The sequence below is a fragment of the Bombus huntii genome, chromosome 6, assembly GCF_024542735.1.
Source record: "Bombus huntii isolate Logan2020A chromosome 6, iyBomHunt1.1, whole genome shotgun sequence".
NCBI lineage: Eukaryota > Metazoa > Arthropoda > Insecta > Hymenoptera > Apidae > Bombus > Bombus huntii.
Window position 1 is genome coordinate 11,185,609 of NC_066243.1, and position 23,044 is coordinate 11,208,652.

General features: G+C 38.6%; 1 protein-coding gene across 3 annotated transcripts in view; it reads left to right on the forward strand.

Moving 5' to 3' along the window:
* Positions 1 to 23,044, forward strand: part of LOC126866438 (bifunctional heparan sulfate N-deacetylase/N-sulfotransferase) — a 365,667-nt gene that overhangs the window by 260,210 nt on the left and 82,413 nt on the right. For all 3 annotated transcript variants that reach the window (XM_050620010.1, XM_050620012.1, XM_050620011.1), the window contains one exon: positions 10,475 to 12,065. In XM_050620010.1, the coding sequence (XP_050475967.1) occupies positions 11,893 to 12,065 (173 nt within the window). In that variant the 5' untranslated portion in view covers positions 10,475 to 11,892. The remainder of the gene's footprint in view (positions 1 to 10,474; positions 12,066 to 23,044) is intronic.

Here is a 23,044-nt window from a genome sequence, read left to right on the forward strand (position 1 = left end):
TGAAGGACGTGAAATATTGTTAACCCATTGAGATCAGCAGACGCTAATTCTTCCATTTTTCAACTGTTTCGTGACAGAAGATTCGCGTCTTGCATACTTCATGCGGTATCCTATTGGATTGGCAACTAAGTGACTGCGGATTTTGTCATTAGGTGGTATTGACAAAATCTGCAATCACTTAGTTGCCAACCCAATATACAAAATGTTAAATAAAACAGTAGAAAAGAACAATGCTAGTTATAAACAAAATGTTGCGAAGAAGTATCTTCAAATATGCTCGTTGATTTTTAATAAAAGTTACACTTGTTAGATGCTATACACGCTTTTGAAGTTTTTCAATCATTCGAAAAATACGCGAAAATTCAGGCTATGTGCTTATGAGAGCATACCGTCACCAGTGCGTTGATTCATATTATTTGCAATCTGTAGAAATTATGTTGATTGGGGTTGCAGGGAGATTTTGATTTTAGGGTAAAACTTGGGGCTTGAGAACATCTTGATAAAGCGATGACGAGTAGTAATCATTTTGTAGGCATTGTTTTTGTATTTGAGGGATGCTTGAAATTTTGATTCTCATCGTTCTTGGTCTGTAGAAATTGCGGTTGTGCCGAAATTTTGGTTCTAAAGCGAAACTTTTGGGGGTTGGATATTCCCATAGAGCGATGTATAATAATAATCGCTTCGTGCTTAGGGAATATAATATTCGAAATCTTATTAATTGCTACTATTTGTGATCATAAAATGTGTGCGTTAAGTGGGCTTGTAAGAAGTTGTTAGATTGAAACTTGTAGGTTGAATACTCTCACAGAGTGACACGTAGCGATTGCTTCGTGCTCAGGGAACATAGTATTTGAAATCTTATTAATTGCTATTGTTTGTAATTGCGGAGGTTGTGTGCTAATTGGAGTCATAGGAAATTGTCGGTTTTGAATCGAAACTTGAAGATTGGAATATTCTAACAGCGATACGTAACGATCGATTTAAGTAGATACAACCCAATCTCAATACATTGGGCAGACCTGCAACTATTATCGTCCCGAAGCAATGAACCAAAAAATTGGCCAAACGTTGGAACAAAGCGCAGAGTATCGGGAAGTATTATTAAAAATACGGTGGAATTTGAAAGGTAGCAGAGTTAGATTTCACGAGGGTGAAAGAGGGATGGAATCATAAAAAGGCGTCACCGCGACGTCGATAAAACGCTGCGGCTATCAGTCTCCGCACGTCCATCCGCGTCTATCTGTGGGACGGCGCCGAAATGACGGTAGCCGATGACAGATCAGCTCCGGTTTGCGGCTGGCAAAAATATGGCGGTGAAATTCTGGCTGGCCGCAAATGCGCCAGCACCGAAATTGCGATGTAAAACGGGCGATGGCCAAAAGGGGTGTGCTCCGCGCGATAAACGAGGATAATGAAAGCGTTGCACGGTGTGTCCGTGGGTTTATTAAAAAACTTCGGTTCACCGTATTCGCCGTTCGACTGGTCTCCTTTGTCGTTAACGACAAGGACTACCTTCTTTCTTTTACTTCCAATTTTTTTTTTTTTTTTTTTTAGTTCTTTAATTCTTTTCTCTTCTCTGTTTGATTTTTTCGAAAAATGTTGGAAATTGTCGGGGGCGGGGTGGAATTTTTCTTGCAACTGTTTGAAGATCGTCGTTGTTTAATTGATCGAAGTAATCAGTCGATACAATTGCAAAGATTCGACTAACAGCAAAGTCGTGGAAATCCAGCAGTGGCCATTTTAACGGCGTATGATTTTCATGCATGTTTTTAACAAATATTATTGTTACATATTGTTATATATTATTGTTTGATTATTGTTATTGGCTGAAGTAATCAGTCGATACGATGTAGTTTGGTTTAACGGTAGAATGCTGTAAATCCACCAGTGGCTTTTTTAACAGTGTGTGATTTTTATACGTATTTTCAACAAACATTATCGTTAAACACTGGCTGGATGGATCTTCTCATCAACTTTTTAATGAATTAATTATTTTTTGGAATGTAAGGAATAAATAATCAGTCAGTCTATTCGTAATATTCAAAGCTGAAATAATTAATGCGTTTCATTTAAAATTCCATGCATAGTGAACTAATATCAAATTACAGAGAAATAATTAAAATGGTTACAAAGGAGATTTATCTTAATAAAAGATATACGTGTGCGCGAAATAGTTCTCCTTTTTTTATTTATGACCTAGGTACTGCATTTGAAATAATTTAGAATTCGTTGTAATTTTGTAAGAAATTTTCAACTCGATCTCCTACAACTATAAAAATTGACACAGATATAAAGTTTTCCCTCGGTTGATTCTACGTTGCAGGCTCGTTCTGTTTAATCTCAAATTTGCCACGTTTCTCGCCACAGAATAAAACGTTTAGCAAACGAAACTTATATTTCAGCACGGAGGTCCAATGACAAATTAGAATCCGAGCTTCGCATCAAAGTCGAGGACTTTACGATTTAATTAAATTTCGTTTAGGGTGGGATTGCTTTTTCATTCCGGGAAAAAGGAACATTGGATATATTCCGCATGTTAATTTGCGACCTTAAAATCCGGCGTAGATATGTTGGCGCGTGAAAAGTTTTAAATCGACAGTCGAGGGTTTGCACAAAGGTACTTGAGGGCGAAACAACTAAAACAAACTTAGACGTTTCACGGGCATAAAATTCTTTGCTGCTCTCTGTGAAAAAATCGGGCTTTGCCCGCTTTAAACTTCCAGACTGCTCGTTGACATATTCACGAATTGGAATAAATATCCCAACGACTATAACGATAACATTTACCAATAAGGGGATTAACAATGAAAACTTTCCGCATATATTTCCATAATGCTATTTAAAACAATTACAGCATCAACCGTTCAGGATGGTTTTATTGCACCAATCAAGAAAATGAAAATTCCGTAAGCTTCGTATGCTGTCGCTATAGTATGGCAGTAATTTAAAAAAGATATACAAACACAAGAAGCAGGAAAAGAAATCAACGTGAGAGTCTAATTCTTTTGTGCATCGTTAAAAAAAAAAAAGGAACAAAAAATCTGAACAACTCGTTTAATAAAATTGTTAACGTCTTGCGCACACAGTATCGATTCCGGAAGTATTAACCATAAATTCAGCACTTTTATCTTCCATTTCTTCCGTCACCGACCACCAATTTTTTTCGCCGACAATCTTTCTGTCCCTCATCGCTCAAATTCTTTCATCTTCCTCGACCTATTAATCGATTATCTTTCCATTCGAGCGAGAGCAAACGATTCTTCCACAAAAAGACACCATTAACGATGAAATTGAACGCGTGCAAAGAATCCTGCGTCATTATCACTGGCGGGTACGCGATTATCAGCCCTGAAATATCATCGATTAAACGCGCGGCACGTGACGTCGCCGAGATTCGCGAGCTCGGCCACGGTTGAAATCCGATTTGAAATTAATTTTTTGTCCAACGGTTCGACGGCCGCATTTCACAGGCGACCAATCACGAGCAACTTCGACCATTAAAATCTCCTTTGAAATTCTGCGTCCGCGGCGCGCAGCGTGAGTTATGGCCTTTTCGGAGCGAGCAATTATCGCCGCGCGCCATCGCGATACCTTTCGGTTCACGGTACTCCAGCACTGGCTTCCACGAGCCATTCCAGAGACTGAGTTCGCTGAATTATCGAATAGGAGACTTTGCTAGCCGGAAAACAGCCCGGTTAATTTCGCGACGACACGGCTCAACCGGATATCTATTGTCTTATCTCTAAGGTTTACTTACGCGATTTTAGTTTACCAATCGCAAGGACGATCGATTTCTTCGTTTCATCATGTGCGTTAAATTTGATACGAGAAGTTGGTATATCTTGGGTACCAGAGTTTGAGGCATTAAAGCGGATTTATGTTAATCGTATCCGACACGGAACGGTTCAATGCCGGCATTGTTCCGACACGGACACTGGCATTCGATCGATCAGTCAACAGAGAACGATTCGTGAAAACATACAATACCGACTAATAATGGTGTCTTATTTAAGTAGGTATACTGGGTGTTTATAAAAGTTGGTGCCAAACTTGAGCAATAGTATTCATGAAAAGGAGCAAAAAGATCTTAACAGACGTGGGTCGAAGAACATTAGTTTCGGCGGATTTTCTCCCCCTTAGCGAGTTTTCTCTACAGCGTAACAAAGCATAGAAAATAAATCTCTATCCTCGATTTACATATCCCACTTTCTTCAAACAACTCTTCAAATAACAGGATTTTTTACATACTTCCAATTATGGTTATTTGCGAAATACAATTGTCTGAATGATATCATGAAATATGAGGAACATCTGTAAAAACGAAAAGCAGCTTTCTCTCTCTGTTTTGGTAGAAATTTCAATATGAGAAACACAGTAGAAAAACGCGATAAACAAGTTCGCCTACTTTTTTGTTTCGATGGTTAAGATAAAAAGAACAAGTTCTTAGGCTCAAAAATAGGTTTTCTCAAAGTAAGCGATACATCTTCGCAATTTTGCTGAGAACTAAGAACGTATTGTAACAACGAACTTTGCGCACTATTCAACAGAATATAAAATACATATCCGATTGGACAACGAATTAAGAATGACAATTTTCGTATAGTGATTGGAACTAATTATTTTTTAATTGCTTGTCATATTCCTTTCCTACGATCTTCACATATAACCGAGCCGAAGCGTGACGTAAATGTCCATTCCTACCGTTCGATGAGTTAAACAACCCTAGCACTGCTAAAATCAAAAGAAGACCGAACAATCCCACTCACTGTCACGCGCAACAGCCACCATTTCACCAATCAAACGCTATACTCCACAAATCACTAAATAGACAGCTTCGAAACCTACACGTTCACCCTCGTCTCCGCGTATGTCAAGCAAGGGATGATCGTTTCCCGATTATAAACCCTTCCGCAAGTGCAGCCAGAAACGCAGGAAGTTTAGAAGCAAGATTTATAATGGAAAAACTGTGGTCGTTTACGGCTAGCGTTTCGTCGTGCAATTCGTTTGCAGAGCACGTGATAGACGCGTGAAATAAAATCCACGCCCATCGTGTTTCTGTTACGCGTTCTCTCTCGCGCATCCCGTTACGTTATAATGTAACACAGTCCTGATACGTCCGAGAGCGGATTGGTTTACGCACACGCAGCGAAACTGCAAAAATCCATGGGTTTGTCGGGTCTTAAGTAGTACAGTTGCGGACAAGAGAAAGTTCACAGTTGCTAAGTAATTTATAGACTGAGAATAATTGTGAAAATTCAGATTTTTACGAGTACGACTAGACAGAGCTTCGTTTGACACATTTTAATCTGTCGAATATGCAATGTACGAGGTGTAATAATTGTTATTTTATTTATATTTGTATGAAATTAAAAAGATTTGTGCAAGGAATAATATGTAAGAAAATATAATATACTCAAGCTATAGTACTTGCTATTGTACGAATATCATATCCGTATAATGCAGGTATAATTAAATATAAAGCAAATACTATACTTTGGGTGTTCTATGCAGTTTTCGATATTATGCGCGTTCTGTACACTAATAAATACATAAACATCTACAGTTTAGTAATTCATCTGTGTATATTGGTAATTTTTGTATTAGATATTTGTCAGTAGACCGTAAGCCTGTTCTGGACTATATAAATATTACATTTATTCATTGTTTTTGTTAAATACAATTCTGTAAAATCATGGTATTTTTGTAAGATTTAGACTTTCTTTTGTCCGCTACTATATGTTGCACGCGAAGTATCTTCTGCGTCACGTCTAGACTTCCAGAGGAAAATTGTACACGGTAGAGAGAGGTTTTGGAATTTAATTGGCTGCGAGATTGCTGTGTCTAGATTGTAAGAAAAGGAAAAAGGGGTGCAAGCTTTTTTGGAGAGAATACTCCTCTGGTATATTGGAATTGTGGATTCTGTGGATTGCAACAGAGATTTTGAAAGTATATTCAAACGTAAGTTTAGACGCAATGACTTTTCTTTTCTATTTTCGAAATCGTTTCTTTATCGTTTTATTGATGTATATAAATTACCACACGAGGTCAGATCTTTTTAAAAATGCCACAAGATAGAAAAACATTTGAACTAGTATGATAACCTGTTAAAAATTATTGTACTTACACGTTTAATAGAATACAATTAGAACATGAGAACAAATGTTATCTTATTAACACGTAGATCCAAGAAATGGTTATTTCACGTGAGAAATAGTTACTACGTGTAAGAATTTTTAAAAGCATCTCCTATAGGGAGGATGTTGATTTCAAGGCTCTTTGTCCCGCGTCGAAAGGAACGGAAAGGTTCGGCCGCACGGTGAGAAATAGCGGTGACAGTGGGAAATCGTTCGGAAATACTGTTTCCCCGATCCTTGTGTCTCTGGGCTCTGTCCTGAAAAAATCGTCGCTCGTTTCGCCGAAACAATGATTTATCGTTACCACATATACCCTATATATATAATGCTTCTTGAATTTTATAATCTAACATGAAATTCATTTAAACTTGGATAAGAATCAACAAATTGTTTGATCTTTAAGATATAACAAACTATTGACGATTAATAATAGTACAGAAAAATAAGACGTTCACATTAACAGAATGATATCGAACAGACTACTGATGATTTTTAATCAACGAAAGTGAAACTTTCTCATTGAACGAATAATCACATTCTCATTTCAATAATCTAATTAATATTTAATAAGAATTGTTATCAAATAACGAGACAAACAAGAATAAAAGAATGAACAAGCAGTGAAGCAATGTTAGTACATATCGAAAAAAGCAAACATATTCTTTCCACAAAAGTTTCCGATGCAAGTTAATCTCATCGCTTAACAAATTCTACATTCGTACTTTCGTTCACCCCTTTCAACCGTTTCATTCAACCAATATACAAGTTAATACACGTTAGTCTTCATTTTTCACCAATTAAACATGCACGAACAACCTTATCGCTTGAATCATCCTCAATTGGCATCGTCTGATTGTACATCCTATCATGAAAAATCCTATCAAAGAGAAAAATCCAAGAAATCCAACGAAATCACCCTGCTTGTCCTGTAAGAAAACGCCTCAAATGCAAATTCGATCGCATCCCTTTTGTATCTGGTCCAAAACGAGCCGTAAGCTGAAAATTTAATCGAAAACAAAAATTCCCGGTGCAAATACACACACCTCTACACATTTCGTTATCTGAATAATTCATCGCACCGCGGTAATTCTGTATCCCCTCGAAACGTACGAGGCTGAGCGGTGCTTAATTCAAGAGACACGTTTTGGCTCCCCGAGTGGGTCGTTAGTCGGATGCATCACGTGCGCGGATTTAAAGGGCGGATCCGCACGTAGGTGCAGCGCAGCGTTCCGGTTAGATTGCACGCCGCGAGAGGATAAGGGGAAGGAGGGCAAAAGAGCGCTGCTCGATCGCCGCGAAATGATCACGCGAGCTTCCGCTGATTATTCCTCCAAATGGAGTCATCTTTCTTCCGGCTTGGAGCAGCTCCGGCGAACGAACCAGAGTAGAAGGCGAAAACGTTCGTTTGTCTGGCTGAGAGAGAGAGTTTGGAATCGCGCAGATCCAATTTCATCCAAGGGAAAACCCCGGCTCGTTCGTCGGCTCGTTCGTCCTTCCACAAGCATATTTACAGGCACCTCGATGCACTCCAATGGCGTTTTAATCTGGCAAATGCATTCCGTTCTGGCCCTCAGGCTTCTGTCCTACTCTCTCCATCTGTCGTTTGGCTTGACTCTGATTCGTCGTTTCCTTCTTTTTCTGCCTTTTTGGCCGGAGCCGGTTCGCGAACTTTTTCCATCGCGAGACCAAGCCTCGTCAAACTGGAGATATATGTCTGTGAAGTGAAAAAGCAATATTTTTTCTTTTTTTTTTTTCTTTTTTTTTTTTTTTGAGTGAATCGTTCGACCGGACCCCTCGGTACATTTTTGCTGAATGCACCGATGGGATTTAATAAGGCGCATTTTTTGGGCTCGTTTATCATTTCGGGGATCGGTATTGTTTGGAACACTGAGTTTTCTACGCGTAGCCTAGAAATACTTGAAATTTTGTCAGTGTATTCGTTTAAGATGGTGTTTCAAGAATGAGATTGCGAACGAGATTGATCGGAAACGAATGTTTGGTTTTTCAAGAAATAGGAGAATATATGAATGAAACGAAAGAGTTGAAAAATCAGAGTAGTAGAATGGAGTGGAGATTTTGTGCTTATTCTACGAGGTAGTTAATATAACGTCTGTATTGATTTCAATATTAATTTCTCCTTTGTTCTTCTATCTACATTGTAGTACGTTATATACTGTGTGTATACTGTGCATTGTAGTAGCTTACACGACAAATCGATAGGATTTCATTTATACATAAACGTTTAGAAAACAATATATCGATGAAAATTTAATTTCGTAGACACGTGATCGAATGTTATGTACGTAATTCTCTAATGAACTACGAGTGTAATTTATAAGAAGCAGTAAATAGATATTTCCTACGAGATTTTTTCCAGTTATAAGGAAAGTAAAACGAGAGCATAAATAGCACTTCAGCGTCAAATAGCAGGAAGAGTTACGTCACAAAAGTTACTACAACGATCAAACAGTCAAACTCTTGTTCAACCAATCGTTCTCAAATTTTCCCAAACTCTCGTTTCTTTCCTCTCAAATATTCTCCGCTCTCTAAAAGCTCGCGTAATTAAATTCTACATTCATCCACGAATAGCAAACTCTGTTCTTATTCGCGAGAGGCGTCAGTACTCCTCGGTTGGAAAAATGTTAGGTCAGCTCTCAAGGGGCACATGGAAGCGACGAACGAAGGACGATATTCTTCTCGAGAGAATCTTCTTGGCGTCGATTCTACCCCATTCGCCAACCCGGTCATCCTTCTACCCTTCGCCGGATCATTTTCAATTTATTTTCCTACCTTCCTTTCCCGCCTCCTCTTTTTTCTCTTTCTTTTTGTCCGAATCCTTCTCTGTCCTTTTCCTGCTATCCTCCAGGGGAAAGTTGAAGGGAACGCTCTCTTTGAAACGATACAGATAGAGGCGCACGGTCCCCATGACAAAGACTCGCATCGCTGCGGGGGTGGTTGATTAATGGACTTCTTGCTACGACCGATGTACGATCGACGGGAAAAAATTAGAGAGAAAAGAGACGAACCTGCGATGTTGGACCGAGTCGGTTGAAATTGCAACGCCATTCCGCGGAAGTACGATCGATTAATTGGAGTTGTCGAGCGACCTGATCGCTCCGCTTGTCGTTGCGCGGTGTTTAATCGTTTTTTGATGGCGGTCTCGGGGCTGGCCTCACCGATCGCTCGATTATGTCCAGGTCTGCCTCGATTTTTGCATCCCCCTTTCTACTGGTTTATTATCGGACTCCAGAGACAAGTTGCTGCGCGATGATGTATCAGTTATTCGTTATCGACGTCCTAGTTCTTCTGTGGTCTTCGTGACTATTGGAGTCATATCGAGTCGTTCTCGGTTTCTTTTTTGTGATTTTTCCTTTTTTTTTTTTTTACAAATGAGATTTTTAGATTCGTTGCGGGTAAATAATTGTACAGAAAAATTAGAATTCTCTGGGAATTATATATTTTATTTTATATATCATATATTACTGTATTACTAATGCTATATTATTACTATATTAATATTATTATTTCACTGATTTGAAGTTTGTTTAATTCTTTACGCTTTTGTAGTGACGCTATGGACAGAGTTTTATAAAATCTCTTTTGAAAATTACTTTCGATTACGGATATCCACCGTGAAATTTTCTCACGATTTCTTATGATATTTATTCTTAGACCTGTTTAAACAAATAATCGTACTGGAACGTTTTTTATATCCCATACCATGCGTTTATCTATTATATAGTGGTGGACAAAAAAAAAGTTTAAAATTCATCGTTGTGTACAACAATCACAATACATTAATGGTGACTTTATTGTACCAAGCTTTTTGCAATTGTAACTTTTTTTTCTACAGTTGTGGTGCTTTTTATACTGCTCGTCCTTTAAACTCTCTTCTATCCACCACTGCGTATACGTTGTTTTACATAAATTACTTAGAAGCTGTACTGATTAACTCTAGAATAGCAATCGTCGAATATTACGATTGTTCCTGCAATTTACCATTATTTATGTAACTTTTGGATATAAATACTTTCAGTTCTGAGAAACTGAGAAGTCTATAAAAAATAAAGTTGATCAATTTCGCTTCTGAGAGATTCCCGTACAAATCACGATACGATTGTTTCGTATAAAACACCAATTGACCTACCCAATCATCCCAGTATCGATTTGTTCCCAAACGATGTAATTCTCAAAATCCTCACCTTTCTTCTCACCATCCCTTCTACAAGAATATCCTTCGAGCATTGGGAATCGATCCTTCAACTTCCAATAGAGAAGCATAATCGTCCCGTTTGTTGTTCATCGTTCGTTCAATGGACATTCCACGTTGACTGTTGCAGAAGGAGCGAAACAAGGGAAGCCAGGAACGTAGCACGAACGAGATCGATAAAGGCGATGGGGTAACGCTCGAAAATCGTTCCAACTGGGGAGCATCGTAGCTTTCCATCGTCCCTAATTGACAGGTAGAAAGAGGGTTGGGCCACCTCGGAGACCAGGAAAGAAAGGAACGACGTGCACGACACACGTTAAGAACAGGGTGGAGACAAGCACAGAAGCTAGAAGAGCAAGAAGGTCTCGAAAATTTACGAGTGAATAGCTTTGCACGCGCGTCTACGAGACAAAAGATATCTTGAAGCAGTCGTACGCTGTAACAAATGGCGGTACCGTGAAATCAGTTAACCGTACAACCGAAGCTAGAAGCTGAGGCCGAATTTCACCAACGTTCCAGCCGTGCCGGCTGAAGAATTTCCAACACGGTTTCACTTGGACTTTCTGGACTTTGGAGATCCTCTCACGTTCATCTAAGGTATTCTTCTTAGTAGCGCAGAGCCGTATTTCACGATAATCGTCCGACGAAAGTCGCGATATGGTCTCGAACGAACAATATCGAGAATATTCGTCGATACGCAGATGAGAAGAATGTCGAGGATCCGAGGCACAGATCGCTGAGAAACCAAGAAGAGTGGATCCATCGGAGGGAACCTTAGCCAAATGGGTTAAAAACGACTGCGATGGACGGCGCGACCCCGTGCTGCTCGCAAAATGGTGATCGTGCTGCCGTCGTGGAAACGCAACAAGTGGCGATCTGTTCCTTATCCTTGAGCTATCATCGATGTTTTTTAAAGCACGGGTCGGATTCGATCCTGGACCCATCGCTCACGAACTGAGGTTCTAGCTTCGAGCTGACGCAACCCTCAAAAAGAAAAAAAGAAAAGAAAAAAAATAAGATAAAAAAAGGAAGAACGAAGAATAACGAAAGGCCGGAACTTTATTCGTATTTTCGATCGTTAATAAATATTGCGTTACGCGGGAAACGCGGAATAAATTCTTTCTGAAACGAAGAAAAGACAAAGGAAACTTTCGATTTATCGATCGGTGATTCCTCTTTCCAAAAGATCCTCGATTTTAGCTGGACAATTCTCGAAAATTCGAGATCGTGTTTGAAGACCGGATTGGTTCCACGTTGATCTTCGACGAAGCGTATTCGATCGAGGTTTCGAGTGGCTCTCGCAGACAGATTCGATCCTCTCGAGGCAAGATATTCAAGAGATATCGGCGAGAAAGAGCGTGGACGACTATGAGCAGAGCCGATGCCCAGCGAAAGAAAAGGATATCCTTGTTTCCGGAAGTCAGGGACTGTCGGCGCGGCTGCGACCACGATTCGGCGTGTTCACGGTCCGTTTTACGTCTCCACGAGCTGAGTAGAACGATCCAGGACTAATCTGAGAGACAAACCGTTACCTCGTCGGATGAGACGATGGTGATGAAGATTTCCGCGGTCGAGGCTGGCGTTCCTTTACTAAGCGCCGTCGGTCCGCGCTGCGTCGTCAAGCAGGCCACGGTGAAACGATGCGTCGCGGCGCTGTTGCTCGTCTCCGTCGCCAGTATATTTTACTACACGCATTACATCATCAGCAGCCCGCTGTCCAGGTGAGATTATCAAATTTTCCAACGATTTATGCTTCGCGTGAAATATACAGTCGTTTTTTAAATGAACACACGTGGTAGCGCATCGGCGTCGCGTTTGTTAATTAACGTAATTTTATTTTGGATACTGCTTTGGATACTGCTATTTTGGATATTCTGCTATGAAAAAACGTGGTCAATTATTTAGCTCTTGCAAACTAAATCCTACGATTCCAAGAAGTTTGAGAAAATTGTGTGTTTTCTTTTGAAATCGTGGAAACTTCTTTTAGGGTTAAAGTATATAAAAATATATCTTCGAGGTTAAAATGTCAATTATTTCTTTAATTATCTATGTTATTTTTAGTTACATAATACACTAACGCACACTCGCTGTTTGATGAATAATGGAGCATAATTAGTAACGTACGAAAGATATGCTTACGCGAACAGAGCGAAATGTGTTCATAGAAAATATTCATTAAGGCAATTTTTAGATCGAGACTTAAGGGACGCGGAATATTTTATTTGACTAGAGGAAAATAAACGACCGATTGTCGAGCTGATTGCAATTTAGCGGTTTTTTTTCCTCATATAGAAAATTGGAAATTGCAGAATAATATGGTACGCTGCTTGTTTTACATACTTTTGAACAAAATTCGTTAGTTGAAGTATAATTCTGCCCGATATGTTAACGCTCATCCGCGTTTATTAAAAGCTATTGGAAACTCGATGAATTAAAATTCATTTTTCGAGTCGGAAAAACATTGGCACGGCAACTCTGATAATTAAAGCTTTTGATAGATTTATTAATTTAAAAACACGTGAAACTTTTTAAAAAGTGAACAAATATGTCCTTACATTTTCTTCGTAAAAACACATTGATTGTACCGAATGTTTCTTGATAATAGATTTATGTTTAAACTATAACAAGTTGAAAACGCGAATATTAATTGATCATTTACGTTCCAACGGCGATTTGTCGAATATAATTTATACGATCCACAGTTTCAACTTCGTTATGCGGTTACATCGTTTGCGGTACGATCGTTTTGTCGTACTTTTAACATTATTCTATTATAATTATACCATTTTTCATATATTTTCTGTTGTGTAAACCTAAATGAAAGAGGGAATCGTCGACGTAAAAGTATCAGGAATATCAGGATCGGTTAATCTGGCCGTAGAATTTCATGACCATGAGCGATAAATTGTATTTGCCACACACGAAACGTACTATTATGTGTAATGAATGGGAAACGTGACAAAGATTCTCGCTAAACACCCGGGAACGATTTATTCCTTTGATACGTAATCAAATATCTCGGCCAGCGATCAGCTGATTGCGAGTTTGAAGCTCTTTGAAGTTCTTGTCGCGTGCTTGTTATCTTACTGGGGATAATTTCGAATTAAATTTAAGAACGTTGCTACTGCAAAGCTTACTTTTGATTGATGACGTTTAGGATTTAAGAAATGATCGGAAGTTTGAGATTGTATAGAATTGTTCTTGCAATTGTTCGATCGATCTTCCATTTTATCAACCACCTTCCACATAATTTATCATCCACAACGAATTTTGCATACCTTTCGTAGTATTTCACGAAATCCCGTACCCCGTTGCTCTTTTCATTTCTCTAAATTTTTATTCTATCAACAAAACAATTCCAACAGAAAATATGACATATTGAATTCCTCGTTTTTCGTTCGTTTGATAATTATGATATTTTATTAGCAGAAACATCGAATTGCCCATGCCAAACTACGAAATTTCGCAACATTTCACAAACTTTGTTCATAACAAGATTCTAAACCAACAGAAGGCACAAAGTATTCACTTCCCCATTTCAAGTCATGAATCTTCGTAAAATCTTGCCTTGCCGATTGTTCATTAATTTTGACCGTAACAAAATTGCAAATCGAGAGAAAGCTCAAAATGTTGAATTTCTACTTGGACCCATGAATCTTCCTAAAATCTGTTCTGCCGATTCGAAATCGCCTTCTGTACACTCTATCACCTCCCATGAATCTTGTAATCCCAAAATCGGTGGCCTGTTCATCCTCAATTTTCCTCAATCTTGGCAAACGATCGCCACGGCTCTCGGACTCTACCGGCTAGTTGCACGGTTAATTCGACAAGACGAATAACCCTACGGGCCGAACTATTCGTCTCGGCTCGATATGGACCCAATTTAGGTTCGGATAACCTGAAGGCAATGGCCCCGCGATTGCAAACCCTCTAGTAACAGAACAAGGGAGAGAGAGGGGGGAGAGAAAGAGACAAAGAGCTCTCTGGAAATCCCGCGTTATTTCGTGGTGGCGTAATTACGTACCACCAAATTGTTGCTGGCAGTTGCTTGACTCCTGGGTTTCCTTGGGGACCTATATCTTAATTGCGCGGTAATATAGTATGCGACGAGCCAGACTCTCCTCTGGCCAGCCTTTAAAGTTAATTACGCGTCCGGTAGTATTCGCAAACGATCGTGTTCCTTCTGTTTCCATTTATGAAGTACGCTGTTGGTAATCGCTAGAATTTCGTGCCATGAGTTTTTCGTGATACACGCTTTAAGAGAGTCGACGTGTATGGTTATTTGACTAATTTGCAGGTAGATCTGTAAAGTGACGAGTAAGATCTCTAGTTTTTAATTTAACAATACAATTTGTAATTCTTTTTAGCTCGAATTTAAGTGGATTTCCTAAATCTTGGTTTCTAACGTGAAATCATATTTATGACAGAAATCGTAGTTTCGATTCTTCTTTTTACAAGGTTTCATAACTTCGTATTACATCAGGTTGTCCAAAAAGTGTCTTTCTTTTACAGACCCGTCTTTTACAACAACGCATCTTTATACAAACATGAAACCTAATCTGTCGAACGTTGTAATCTTCATCTCGATAGAACAAAATGGATCATACGTAGTTCGATAAAATAATATAAAACAGAAAATGTCGTGCATCCACTATTTCTTTATAAAACGAAAGAAACTTTTCGGACGACCTAATATCTTCGTTGTTACGTTATTGCAAATAATGGTCGACTTATCCGTAACTCTAATTTTATTCCGCTTTCGAAAACACTGACAAATTCTAAGAATACGTGTTTAAATAGCAATTCGTCCAAATTACTGGTTGATTCAAAGCTTGCACTACAAGTTTCTAAAAGAGTTAAATAGGTTCAATTTTAGAATGTTCCGTGTAATTTGAACGGCAAGAGGAACTCTATGTAATTTTTCAATGTTAAGAACGTCGTTCTACTTCGCACAACAGTAACAAATTCCAAGGCTGAATATCTAGAGCGTAACGGATTAAATTGGATCGTTGGTCGATCAGGTCGATCGATATCTTGAGATCGCGATTGATCGCCTTCGGCTGATCCAGCCGCCGGATGAACACGCCTTTCGGTTAATTGATATAGTGCTTTGCCTCGACACGGATCAATCTTAATAGATAACCTATGACCGTTCTGCAAGCAATTGTAGGTTCGGAGTAAACCGTCGTCAATCACGAAACCTAATACTCTCGCGTGGACATTGACATGTAATTTCGCATCGATGTGGCCAGGCTACGAATCTGTCCGTATTGCGTTCCAGCCCTTTGCAGCCTCGAGCGGTGCAATATTCCGAATCACGCTTGCTCGAAATCCTCCGATTTGCCTGAATATCGTCGAAACCTTACACGTGGTACCTACCAATTAATTCGACTGTAATATTTTACTTAAAAGAGGAACAGTGTAATTACTGCGTATACGAATAGAGAATAACGATTGGTACGATACAGACCTGTTTTATCGTAGAACTTTCTGTTACTTTATAGTCTGAAATACCTCAGTTGCGATATTTTTAAAATATCTCAGTCTCAATATTTTTTAAATATTTCAATTTAAACACCTAATCTTAAGCACCTAACATTTGTTAAGGAACATATCTTTCCACAGCTTTTTAAGGTTGATTCAACGAATTTATATTTTGTAAGCTTTTAAAAAATCTGTTAAATATCTGCTATAAACTCCTGCAAACATCTGTCACACTCTGTCAATGGAACGTCTATTATTTGGATACTGTGAGAAAATTTTAAGGCTGACTTTTTCTCGACAACTTCTTGTTTTTTCTTTTTTTTGGAGTGGTATAGCCCATTAGTCTTTGTTTCGATACCCACGCGACACTTTCGCTCAAAGTTGAAGAAGGTGATGAAAGATACAGGATTAGAAGATGCTTCTGCAGCAGATGCCATGCACCAAGAAGAGTGCAAGCGCATTCTCGGTCGTGGGACGCGAAATGCGGCCGGATGTTTGTCGCACGCCCAATCAGCGCCAATTCAAGCTTCTTCTCTCGACAGTTCCCTTACGTCGGCGCTAAGCCACAGACGCATGTCGTCGCGTCTTCTTCTGCGACACGACGCGTGACGCATCTTGCTGCCGAGCCGGCAATTCGAAGAAAATTGGAAACGTCCAATCACCAGATCTGTGAATAGGCCAATTTTCTTCTGACATTGATATTTTGGTCATATTTCATTGTCGCTCTCGTGCAATCTTTCACGATACTTGTGATCGTTGAATTCCGCGCGGTTGCGAACGTAGGTCAGAAGGTCTCCTGTATCTTTAAAATTGTATTTCGCCACTGTTGTTCAATTTTCAAAAATTGTTTCATACGAATTTAATATGACATTGAAAGTTTCTTCGTTTACGAAATGGAGAGTATAATTTATTAATCTGAATAGATTAATGTACGTACGTATATTATTTATTGTAATAAGATTCAAAGCCTAGGACAATCCTTATTGGCATAAGTGCAACGTTTAGAAGATTTCGTTCGCTTTTTAACTTGTTACTTATATCTATGTTGCAGTGTTTCCAATGTAAATTTTCTAGCTTACATGTGTACCAAGTCCTACATTTCAATATTATATTACAATATATCTGTACTGTGAGAGAGTTATCATAACTTATCACATGTATTATTATATTAACTTGCCAAATTATACCAAGCATCATAATATATCTCAGGGAAAAGCTTTCAAGTTTTTACCATTTAATTCGATGGCTTAACGATGTATACGCACGTCATGAAACATTTCTAACTGACAAAGCAAAATTATTAAATCATGAATCACGATCATGCGTCATTCGCGACCTCCTATAGTTGATAGTTGATAGAGAATCGTTAAAGAGCTATATATTGCGTTCTATCGAAAGTTTTAACAAAGCGGCGAGAACAGTCTTGGAACTGGAGTTTCGATGAAGTTCATCCACGAATTCACGCGAGATGGAGAAAGCCCATTAATTTCGTTCGACGAAACCGCAACAGCGGCTTTACAATATGGTGCCTCGCGAGCGAATACATTGCGTACAGGACGCTGCGGTGCGCGAAACTTGGAAAAGTTGAATATTTCGGTGTGCTCCGACCGACATTTATGCTCCAAGTTTACACAACTCGATATTACCTTGACAAGACGGATGTTCGGAATAATCAAACTTGGCGAACAACCGCGATGAATAATGTATCGCTTTCGATATGCGTGCGCGCGCCCTCATTTTCTAATACGTTTCCGATGACACTCTGTTCACAGGCAACTATTTAACGCTACCTAGAGTTAGGAAAGATATTTTTTCCAATTGCTGGTTTTTTAAATTTCTAAAATTAATTGCACTATTTCTACTTTTTTCCCCCGAGACACACTGCACAGAGATCTGTTGAAACGTTCAACACGGGAATTACCGAACATTTCTTCGAACTTTTTTATTTTTACGATTTTTAACATTGCGTAATTGTTCTAATCTTGATACGTTCCTGATAACACATCGCGCGTTTAGAAGGAACCGCTGAACGTTGAAACGTTGAACAGAGTAGAAACCTCGAAGACCTTACCAGACCTTTTATTTCTGTAATTACTACCTTAATCAGAATTTTTTATAATAATAAAACGAAAAATTAACGAAAACAAATCAATTTAGAATGGATGGATTTCAGTCCTATTAAGTTCGACGCAACTGACTTTTAACGGGAATAAAACGTTGCATCAAAATGTAAAGAGATCCATAAATAGATTACCTTGAACGAAATTGATGTCGATTTTTATTAAAATAGAACCATTGTATCATTTCAATTTTAAGGTTAGGAGGTTAAGGAAGCATATTTATACTTAGAAGGGCTAAAGGAGTAAGATTGATTTGCCTTTATTAACTATCAAGCTCGTAATTATAAAAGTTTCTAGGTGAGGGATGACCTGGTTAACAGGTTAATTATAATCATCTATGTGCATACTATAGTTAGGTATACATTGCAGGTCGGTTCTAGTGTTAAGAGAGTCAAAATTAGATTTAAGTGATTAGCTTTGATTATTCTTGAACAAAGGGACGAATCGTGTTAAGTACATGACTCACTTGAGCTTATGGATAATTAAAATTCATATAATACACTCGAATAAATCCCAAGAATTTCACGGGTTAGCGAGATAATAGGTGGATCTCTTTATTAAATTTTATGTATACGAAAAATTTCAATATTTTCATTTAATTACTAATTTTATTCCATTACGTGAGACCAGAAGAATTTTAGATTTAAAAAATAAGAATTTTAAAATACCTTATATGTAGGTATTTCAATCCAATAATAATTGCATTCATTTGAATACGATACTGAGACGATGTGTTCCACTAATATGTCACTAGTCACATATATTCGTTCCATTTTCTTCGTTTATATAGTAACTGTAAAAGTTGAACGAATTTATGATATTACCGACTACATCGATCAGTTATTTTCGTTTAAAAATACAATTCTCTATGGGAGAACTGCAATTGAAAAAAACGAGCAAGTTGACAAAGTATCGTTCGACTGAAATATCGAATACTCTCAATATGACAAGGGCAACAGTTTGAAACCGGATAGAAACGATACTTTCCGGACAAACATAATTCTCCAAGTTCTGCAAATTTCGGTATGTTTGTTCCTCCAGTAGTCTAATATCCTGCGGAGCAGTGTAGCTATTGTGTATCTTTCGCACGAAGAATAATCGCAGCAGATAGGAGAAACGGGTCGATATCTCATCCGTATGTAATAACACCGTTAATAATTTCTAATAACAGAGATAGGAATCACGAAGGTTTCCAGAATACAAATGAACGTGTCGATTAATTTATTTCTCCTTACGATTACATATTTTTATATTAGAATCGTTTAATTCATTTTATTTGGTTATTCTTTAAATTGTCAAATTATTCTTTATAGACACCTCCTCGCTCTTATGTAATTTATTTTTGTTTCTCTTTATACATTTATACTTCACAAATTCACATATCCGCTATTCAATCATGCTTTCCCCTTGAAAAAAGGTCTATTTTTACGTTCCTATAGACACATGATTGAAGCCGAATCAAAAAGTTCATTGAACTCTAAACTGCACTTTGCAGGATTAAAAGAATTCTCTCGTCATTGCGCTTATACTGTACATGTTCGTCTATTAACCATTCCATCACATTCATTTTCCCATACATTTTATTTTTATCTGCCTGTATACACGAACGCAAGATCCAAATGAAAAGTAATTCTATTCAATTCTAGAAATTAGAACATTTCCGAATCGAACTCTGCAAAGTTAGGAAAGTTTCCTTACCGTTATACTCTTTCTCGATAAATTCATGTATCAACTATACAAATCATACTCACCCCAATTCTCGACTAAGGAGCAACCGGTCAGGTCAAATCGATCGGTCGATATCGCGTACCTCGAATAACTTAACGCTCAAGGTGGAGGAGATTTAATTGATCGAGTGTTAAAGTAATCTAGCACTGTATTTGCGCTTGTTGTATGAAAGTAACGTTGATGTTATGAAGACGGCGGTGATAAGATCTTGTTGGGAGTAAAGTATTTCACCCGCACGGTACGATGTCTGACGATGAACTGTCCTCCTACGTTGCTGATTCTCCCTACCAACCATTGAGTTTCGTCTGTCCATCGTGCTTTTCCGGCTGGTCCTTTCCAGGGGTTTTTTACCTGACCTCGGAGTCATTAGATTTACAGCTCGGAGAGGACATGTAATTCGGAATTTCCTAAAGAAGGGAATGGACCTGTCCGTGCCATAAACGAACGACCACTGAAAATTCCGAATTCCGTCTTCACGCACGCCCGATCAAACGTAACAGAAAACTCGTTCAATCTCGAAAATCAAGAAAATTCTAAACTACGTTTATCGAAATGAAGAAAATGTCGCTCTGCCCTTGGACAATCCATTTACTTTTCATTGCACTGTCCAAATCCAATTAGAAAAATCAAAGACTTCGTTTGATTCGAAAAATTAAGAGTATTTCCGAAGTACACTCTTAGGACGTCCGTTTAAAATCCTCTTACATGCAGAAACGCAAATTCTTTCTTGCTCCAATTCCCGTTGAATCGTTCGCTTCAAGTGACTCGAAGCTCACCAAAGGGAATAAAGATCCTTCTATCGGGGAACTCGAGCGGAACTTCACCCCTGCTCCGGCTTCTTTCCGCTATTAACATGTTCTTCGGAAGGAATTCATCGAGCCACGGAATCGCCGCCTTTTTCACCAGTCGCAGCACGAGTTCCTCGCGATCCCTGGCATTCCAGCGCGCGTTTCGCAGACGCAATCGGCCCGTAATTACGTTCAAGGGAAAAACGTGTCTGCGTGGCTCGGCGCGCAATATCTGGCCCCGTTGCCTCGCTTTTTATCCACTTTCAGCTGGTTCGCGCGTGTGCACGCGCGCTTCTCCGCGTCGCAGCGGGGAAAAGCGCGAAGATCCAGGCCTCGTTAACGATGCCAACGGTCGCAAAAAGTAGATGCGTTCCGTCATGCAGCGTCACTACGCTTTCCAGACCGAGTATTTATAACGTCTACGGCATTTACAAAAGTGACGCACTTTATCCGAAGGATTTTTCATTTTTCTATTTAATATTTATAGGAAATTGTAATTTTAGTCGTTTGTTAATTTAGTGGGATAATTTGATAGGTTACTGATTAGGTTGTTTTAAGGCTAAGATATGACCACGTGCAACGATCGTTATGTTAAGCAAAGTAGAATTTCTTTTGATATTCAATGTAATTTTATTGTATATTTTTGTATTCCATGCTTTTTATGGATTAAATGTAGCAAAGAAAAGATATTTAGAGAGATGCAAAGGGCAAGAACAAGCGTGGAGATCAGCCAGGATACGTGTTATGACTAAGAATATATTTGCAAATTATTTTACTGAAAATGAACGACAGAGAAAGAAGAACGACATTTCCTTACCAGAAGAGAAAGGAAGGAAGTTGAGATATCACAAAATTATAAAAGTTTTGAACAATTTAGTTATTCGAATAATTTTTCTACTTAAGAAGGGCAAGTGAATGTTTGAAGCGATAGTAAGAAGTTGAGAGGAAGATAATGGAAGGTGTTCATTGTTTGCAGATGTTTGATGTAATTTGGCAGTAGGAAAAGAGGGATTTCGTTGCGGTGAATTGCGAAGTTGTTCTCGAAGACATTCAAGTCTCGTGACTAAAACTCGTAAGCTCTTGTATCTTGATTCTCTTTAATCTGTCTTAAGCCGATGCTCTTGTACACCAGCTTTCAAACACTGATTGCAAAATTACGGTATCTTTCCCATCTACTTTTTCATTTCCTATACCTGGTACTTTACCCTTTGTGTATTTGCGATAACCAAGTCTGTAGCGAAAGGACTAATTATTTTTTTAATTACTTGCACTCGTATATAGTTTTTAATCTTTTGTTGGATAATTCTTTATAATTGTTCCTTGTATGATATCTACTAATCTAAAAGTCAAAATTCATATAATATCATTGCACGTTATATATCACAAGCCATACCATAATATGTCTGGCAGTCTGTATGAGTAGTAGTGTCTCGTACCGCTCATAATTTTATTTCTCCATCTACACGTTCGTGATACTTCCATGAACGATATGACATTTTTGTAAATTTCTTTACTCTTGATTCACTAAATAAAATTTTTTATGAAACGTCATCTTGAAAGTGAAACAATTAATCACAATTGAGGAAAAATCTCAGATTCCAGCGCCTGCGTAGCCAGACTTGATCGCTATTCTCAATCCTAAAATTGTCAAACTGCATAATGAACTCGACGAATTTCCTCCAACTTGGAAAATCCTTCAACCTTCTACCAAGACAAAAGACTGACTAGGAACGTTCCTCGGCAAATTCGAGCGTTTCAATCCGGAATTCTATCAAAGTTTCGCGCTAATCCAGCTTTGATAGTGCCAGGATGGCAGTCCATTTGACTGTGGCAAACGACACACGCCAGTCACGTAACAGTAACGTCGGCAACGTGACGCATTTCTGGATCAGTTTGCCGCGGAACAATGTGCTCTCGGATCACTGGCCCATTAACATTGTCCTGTTGCTCTTGGAGGGTCTGCGTGAGAAGCGAGCCCAATTCTGTCAATTCTGAGGCCAGTCCACGAGGCTACTCAGCAGAGGTCTGCGATGTTAACTTGCAGCTCTCATCGATTCCGGTGTAAATATACCCGGCAACATGTATACGACCGTGCAGGATTTCCGTTACGCTAGATATACCGCGTGTAACACGAATCGTCGAGGAACGAGACTGTACAAAGGGAACGGCCGCTGCTACATACTTCGATACACTGAATACAGCTTCATGGGAACCAGATAACCTTCTCGAAAGAATTAATAGCTATCTTGTGAACGAGCTGTTCGAACGATGGAAGGAAATTGTGAGGCCTTATGATCGAACTGTATTTTGTATGAGAATATTATGTATGAGATATACAGGGTGAATTGGAAATAAGTATACACCTAGCAAAAATGAGGTTCGTCTAATATTTCCCTACTTATGGTTTTTACTATTAATTTGTATTCCTACGTATATTGTACGTCTCAATTGTAGAAATTTCTAACTAGCCTCCAACGTGGTATTAGTTTAGTAAGAAAATTTGTAGACTAAATTGTTTGCCGATATCGTGTGCGTTTTCAGTTATTTTGTACTACCTACATGCATATTTCATATAATTCA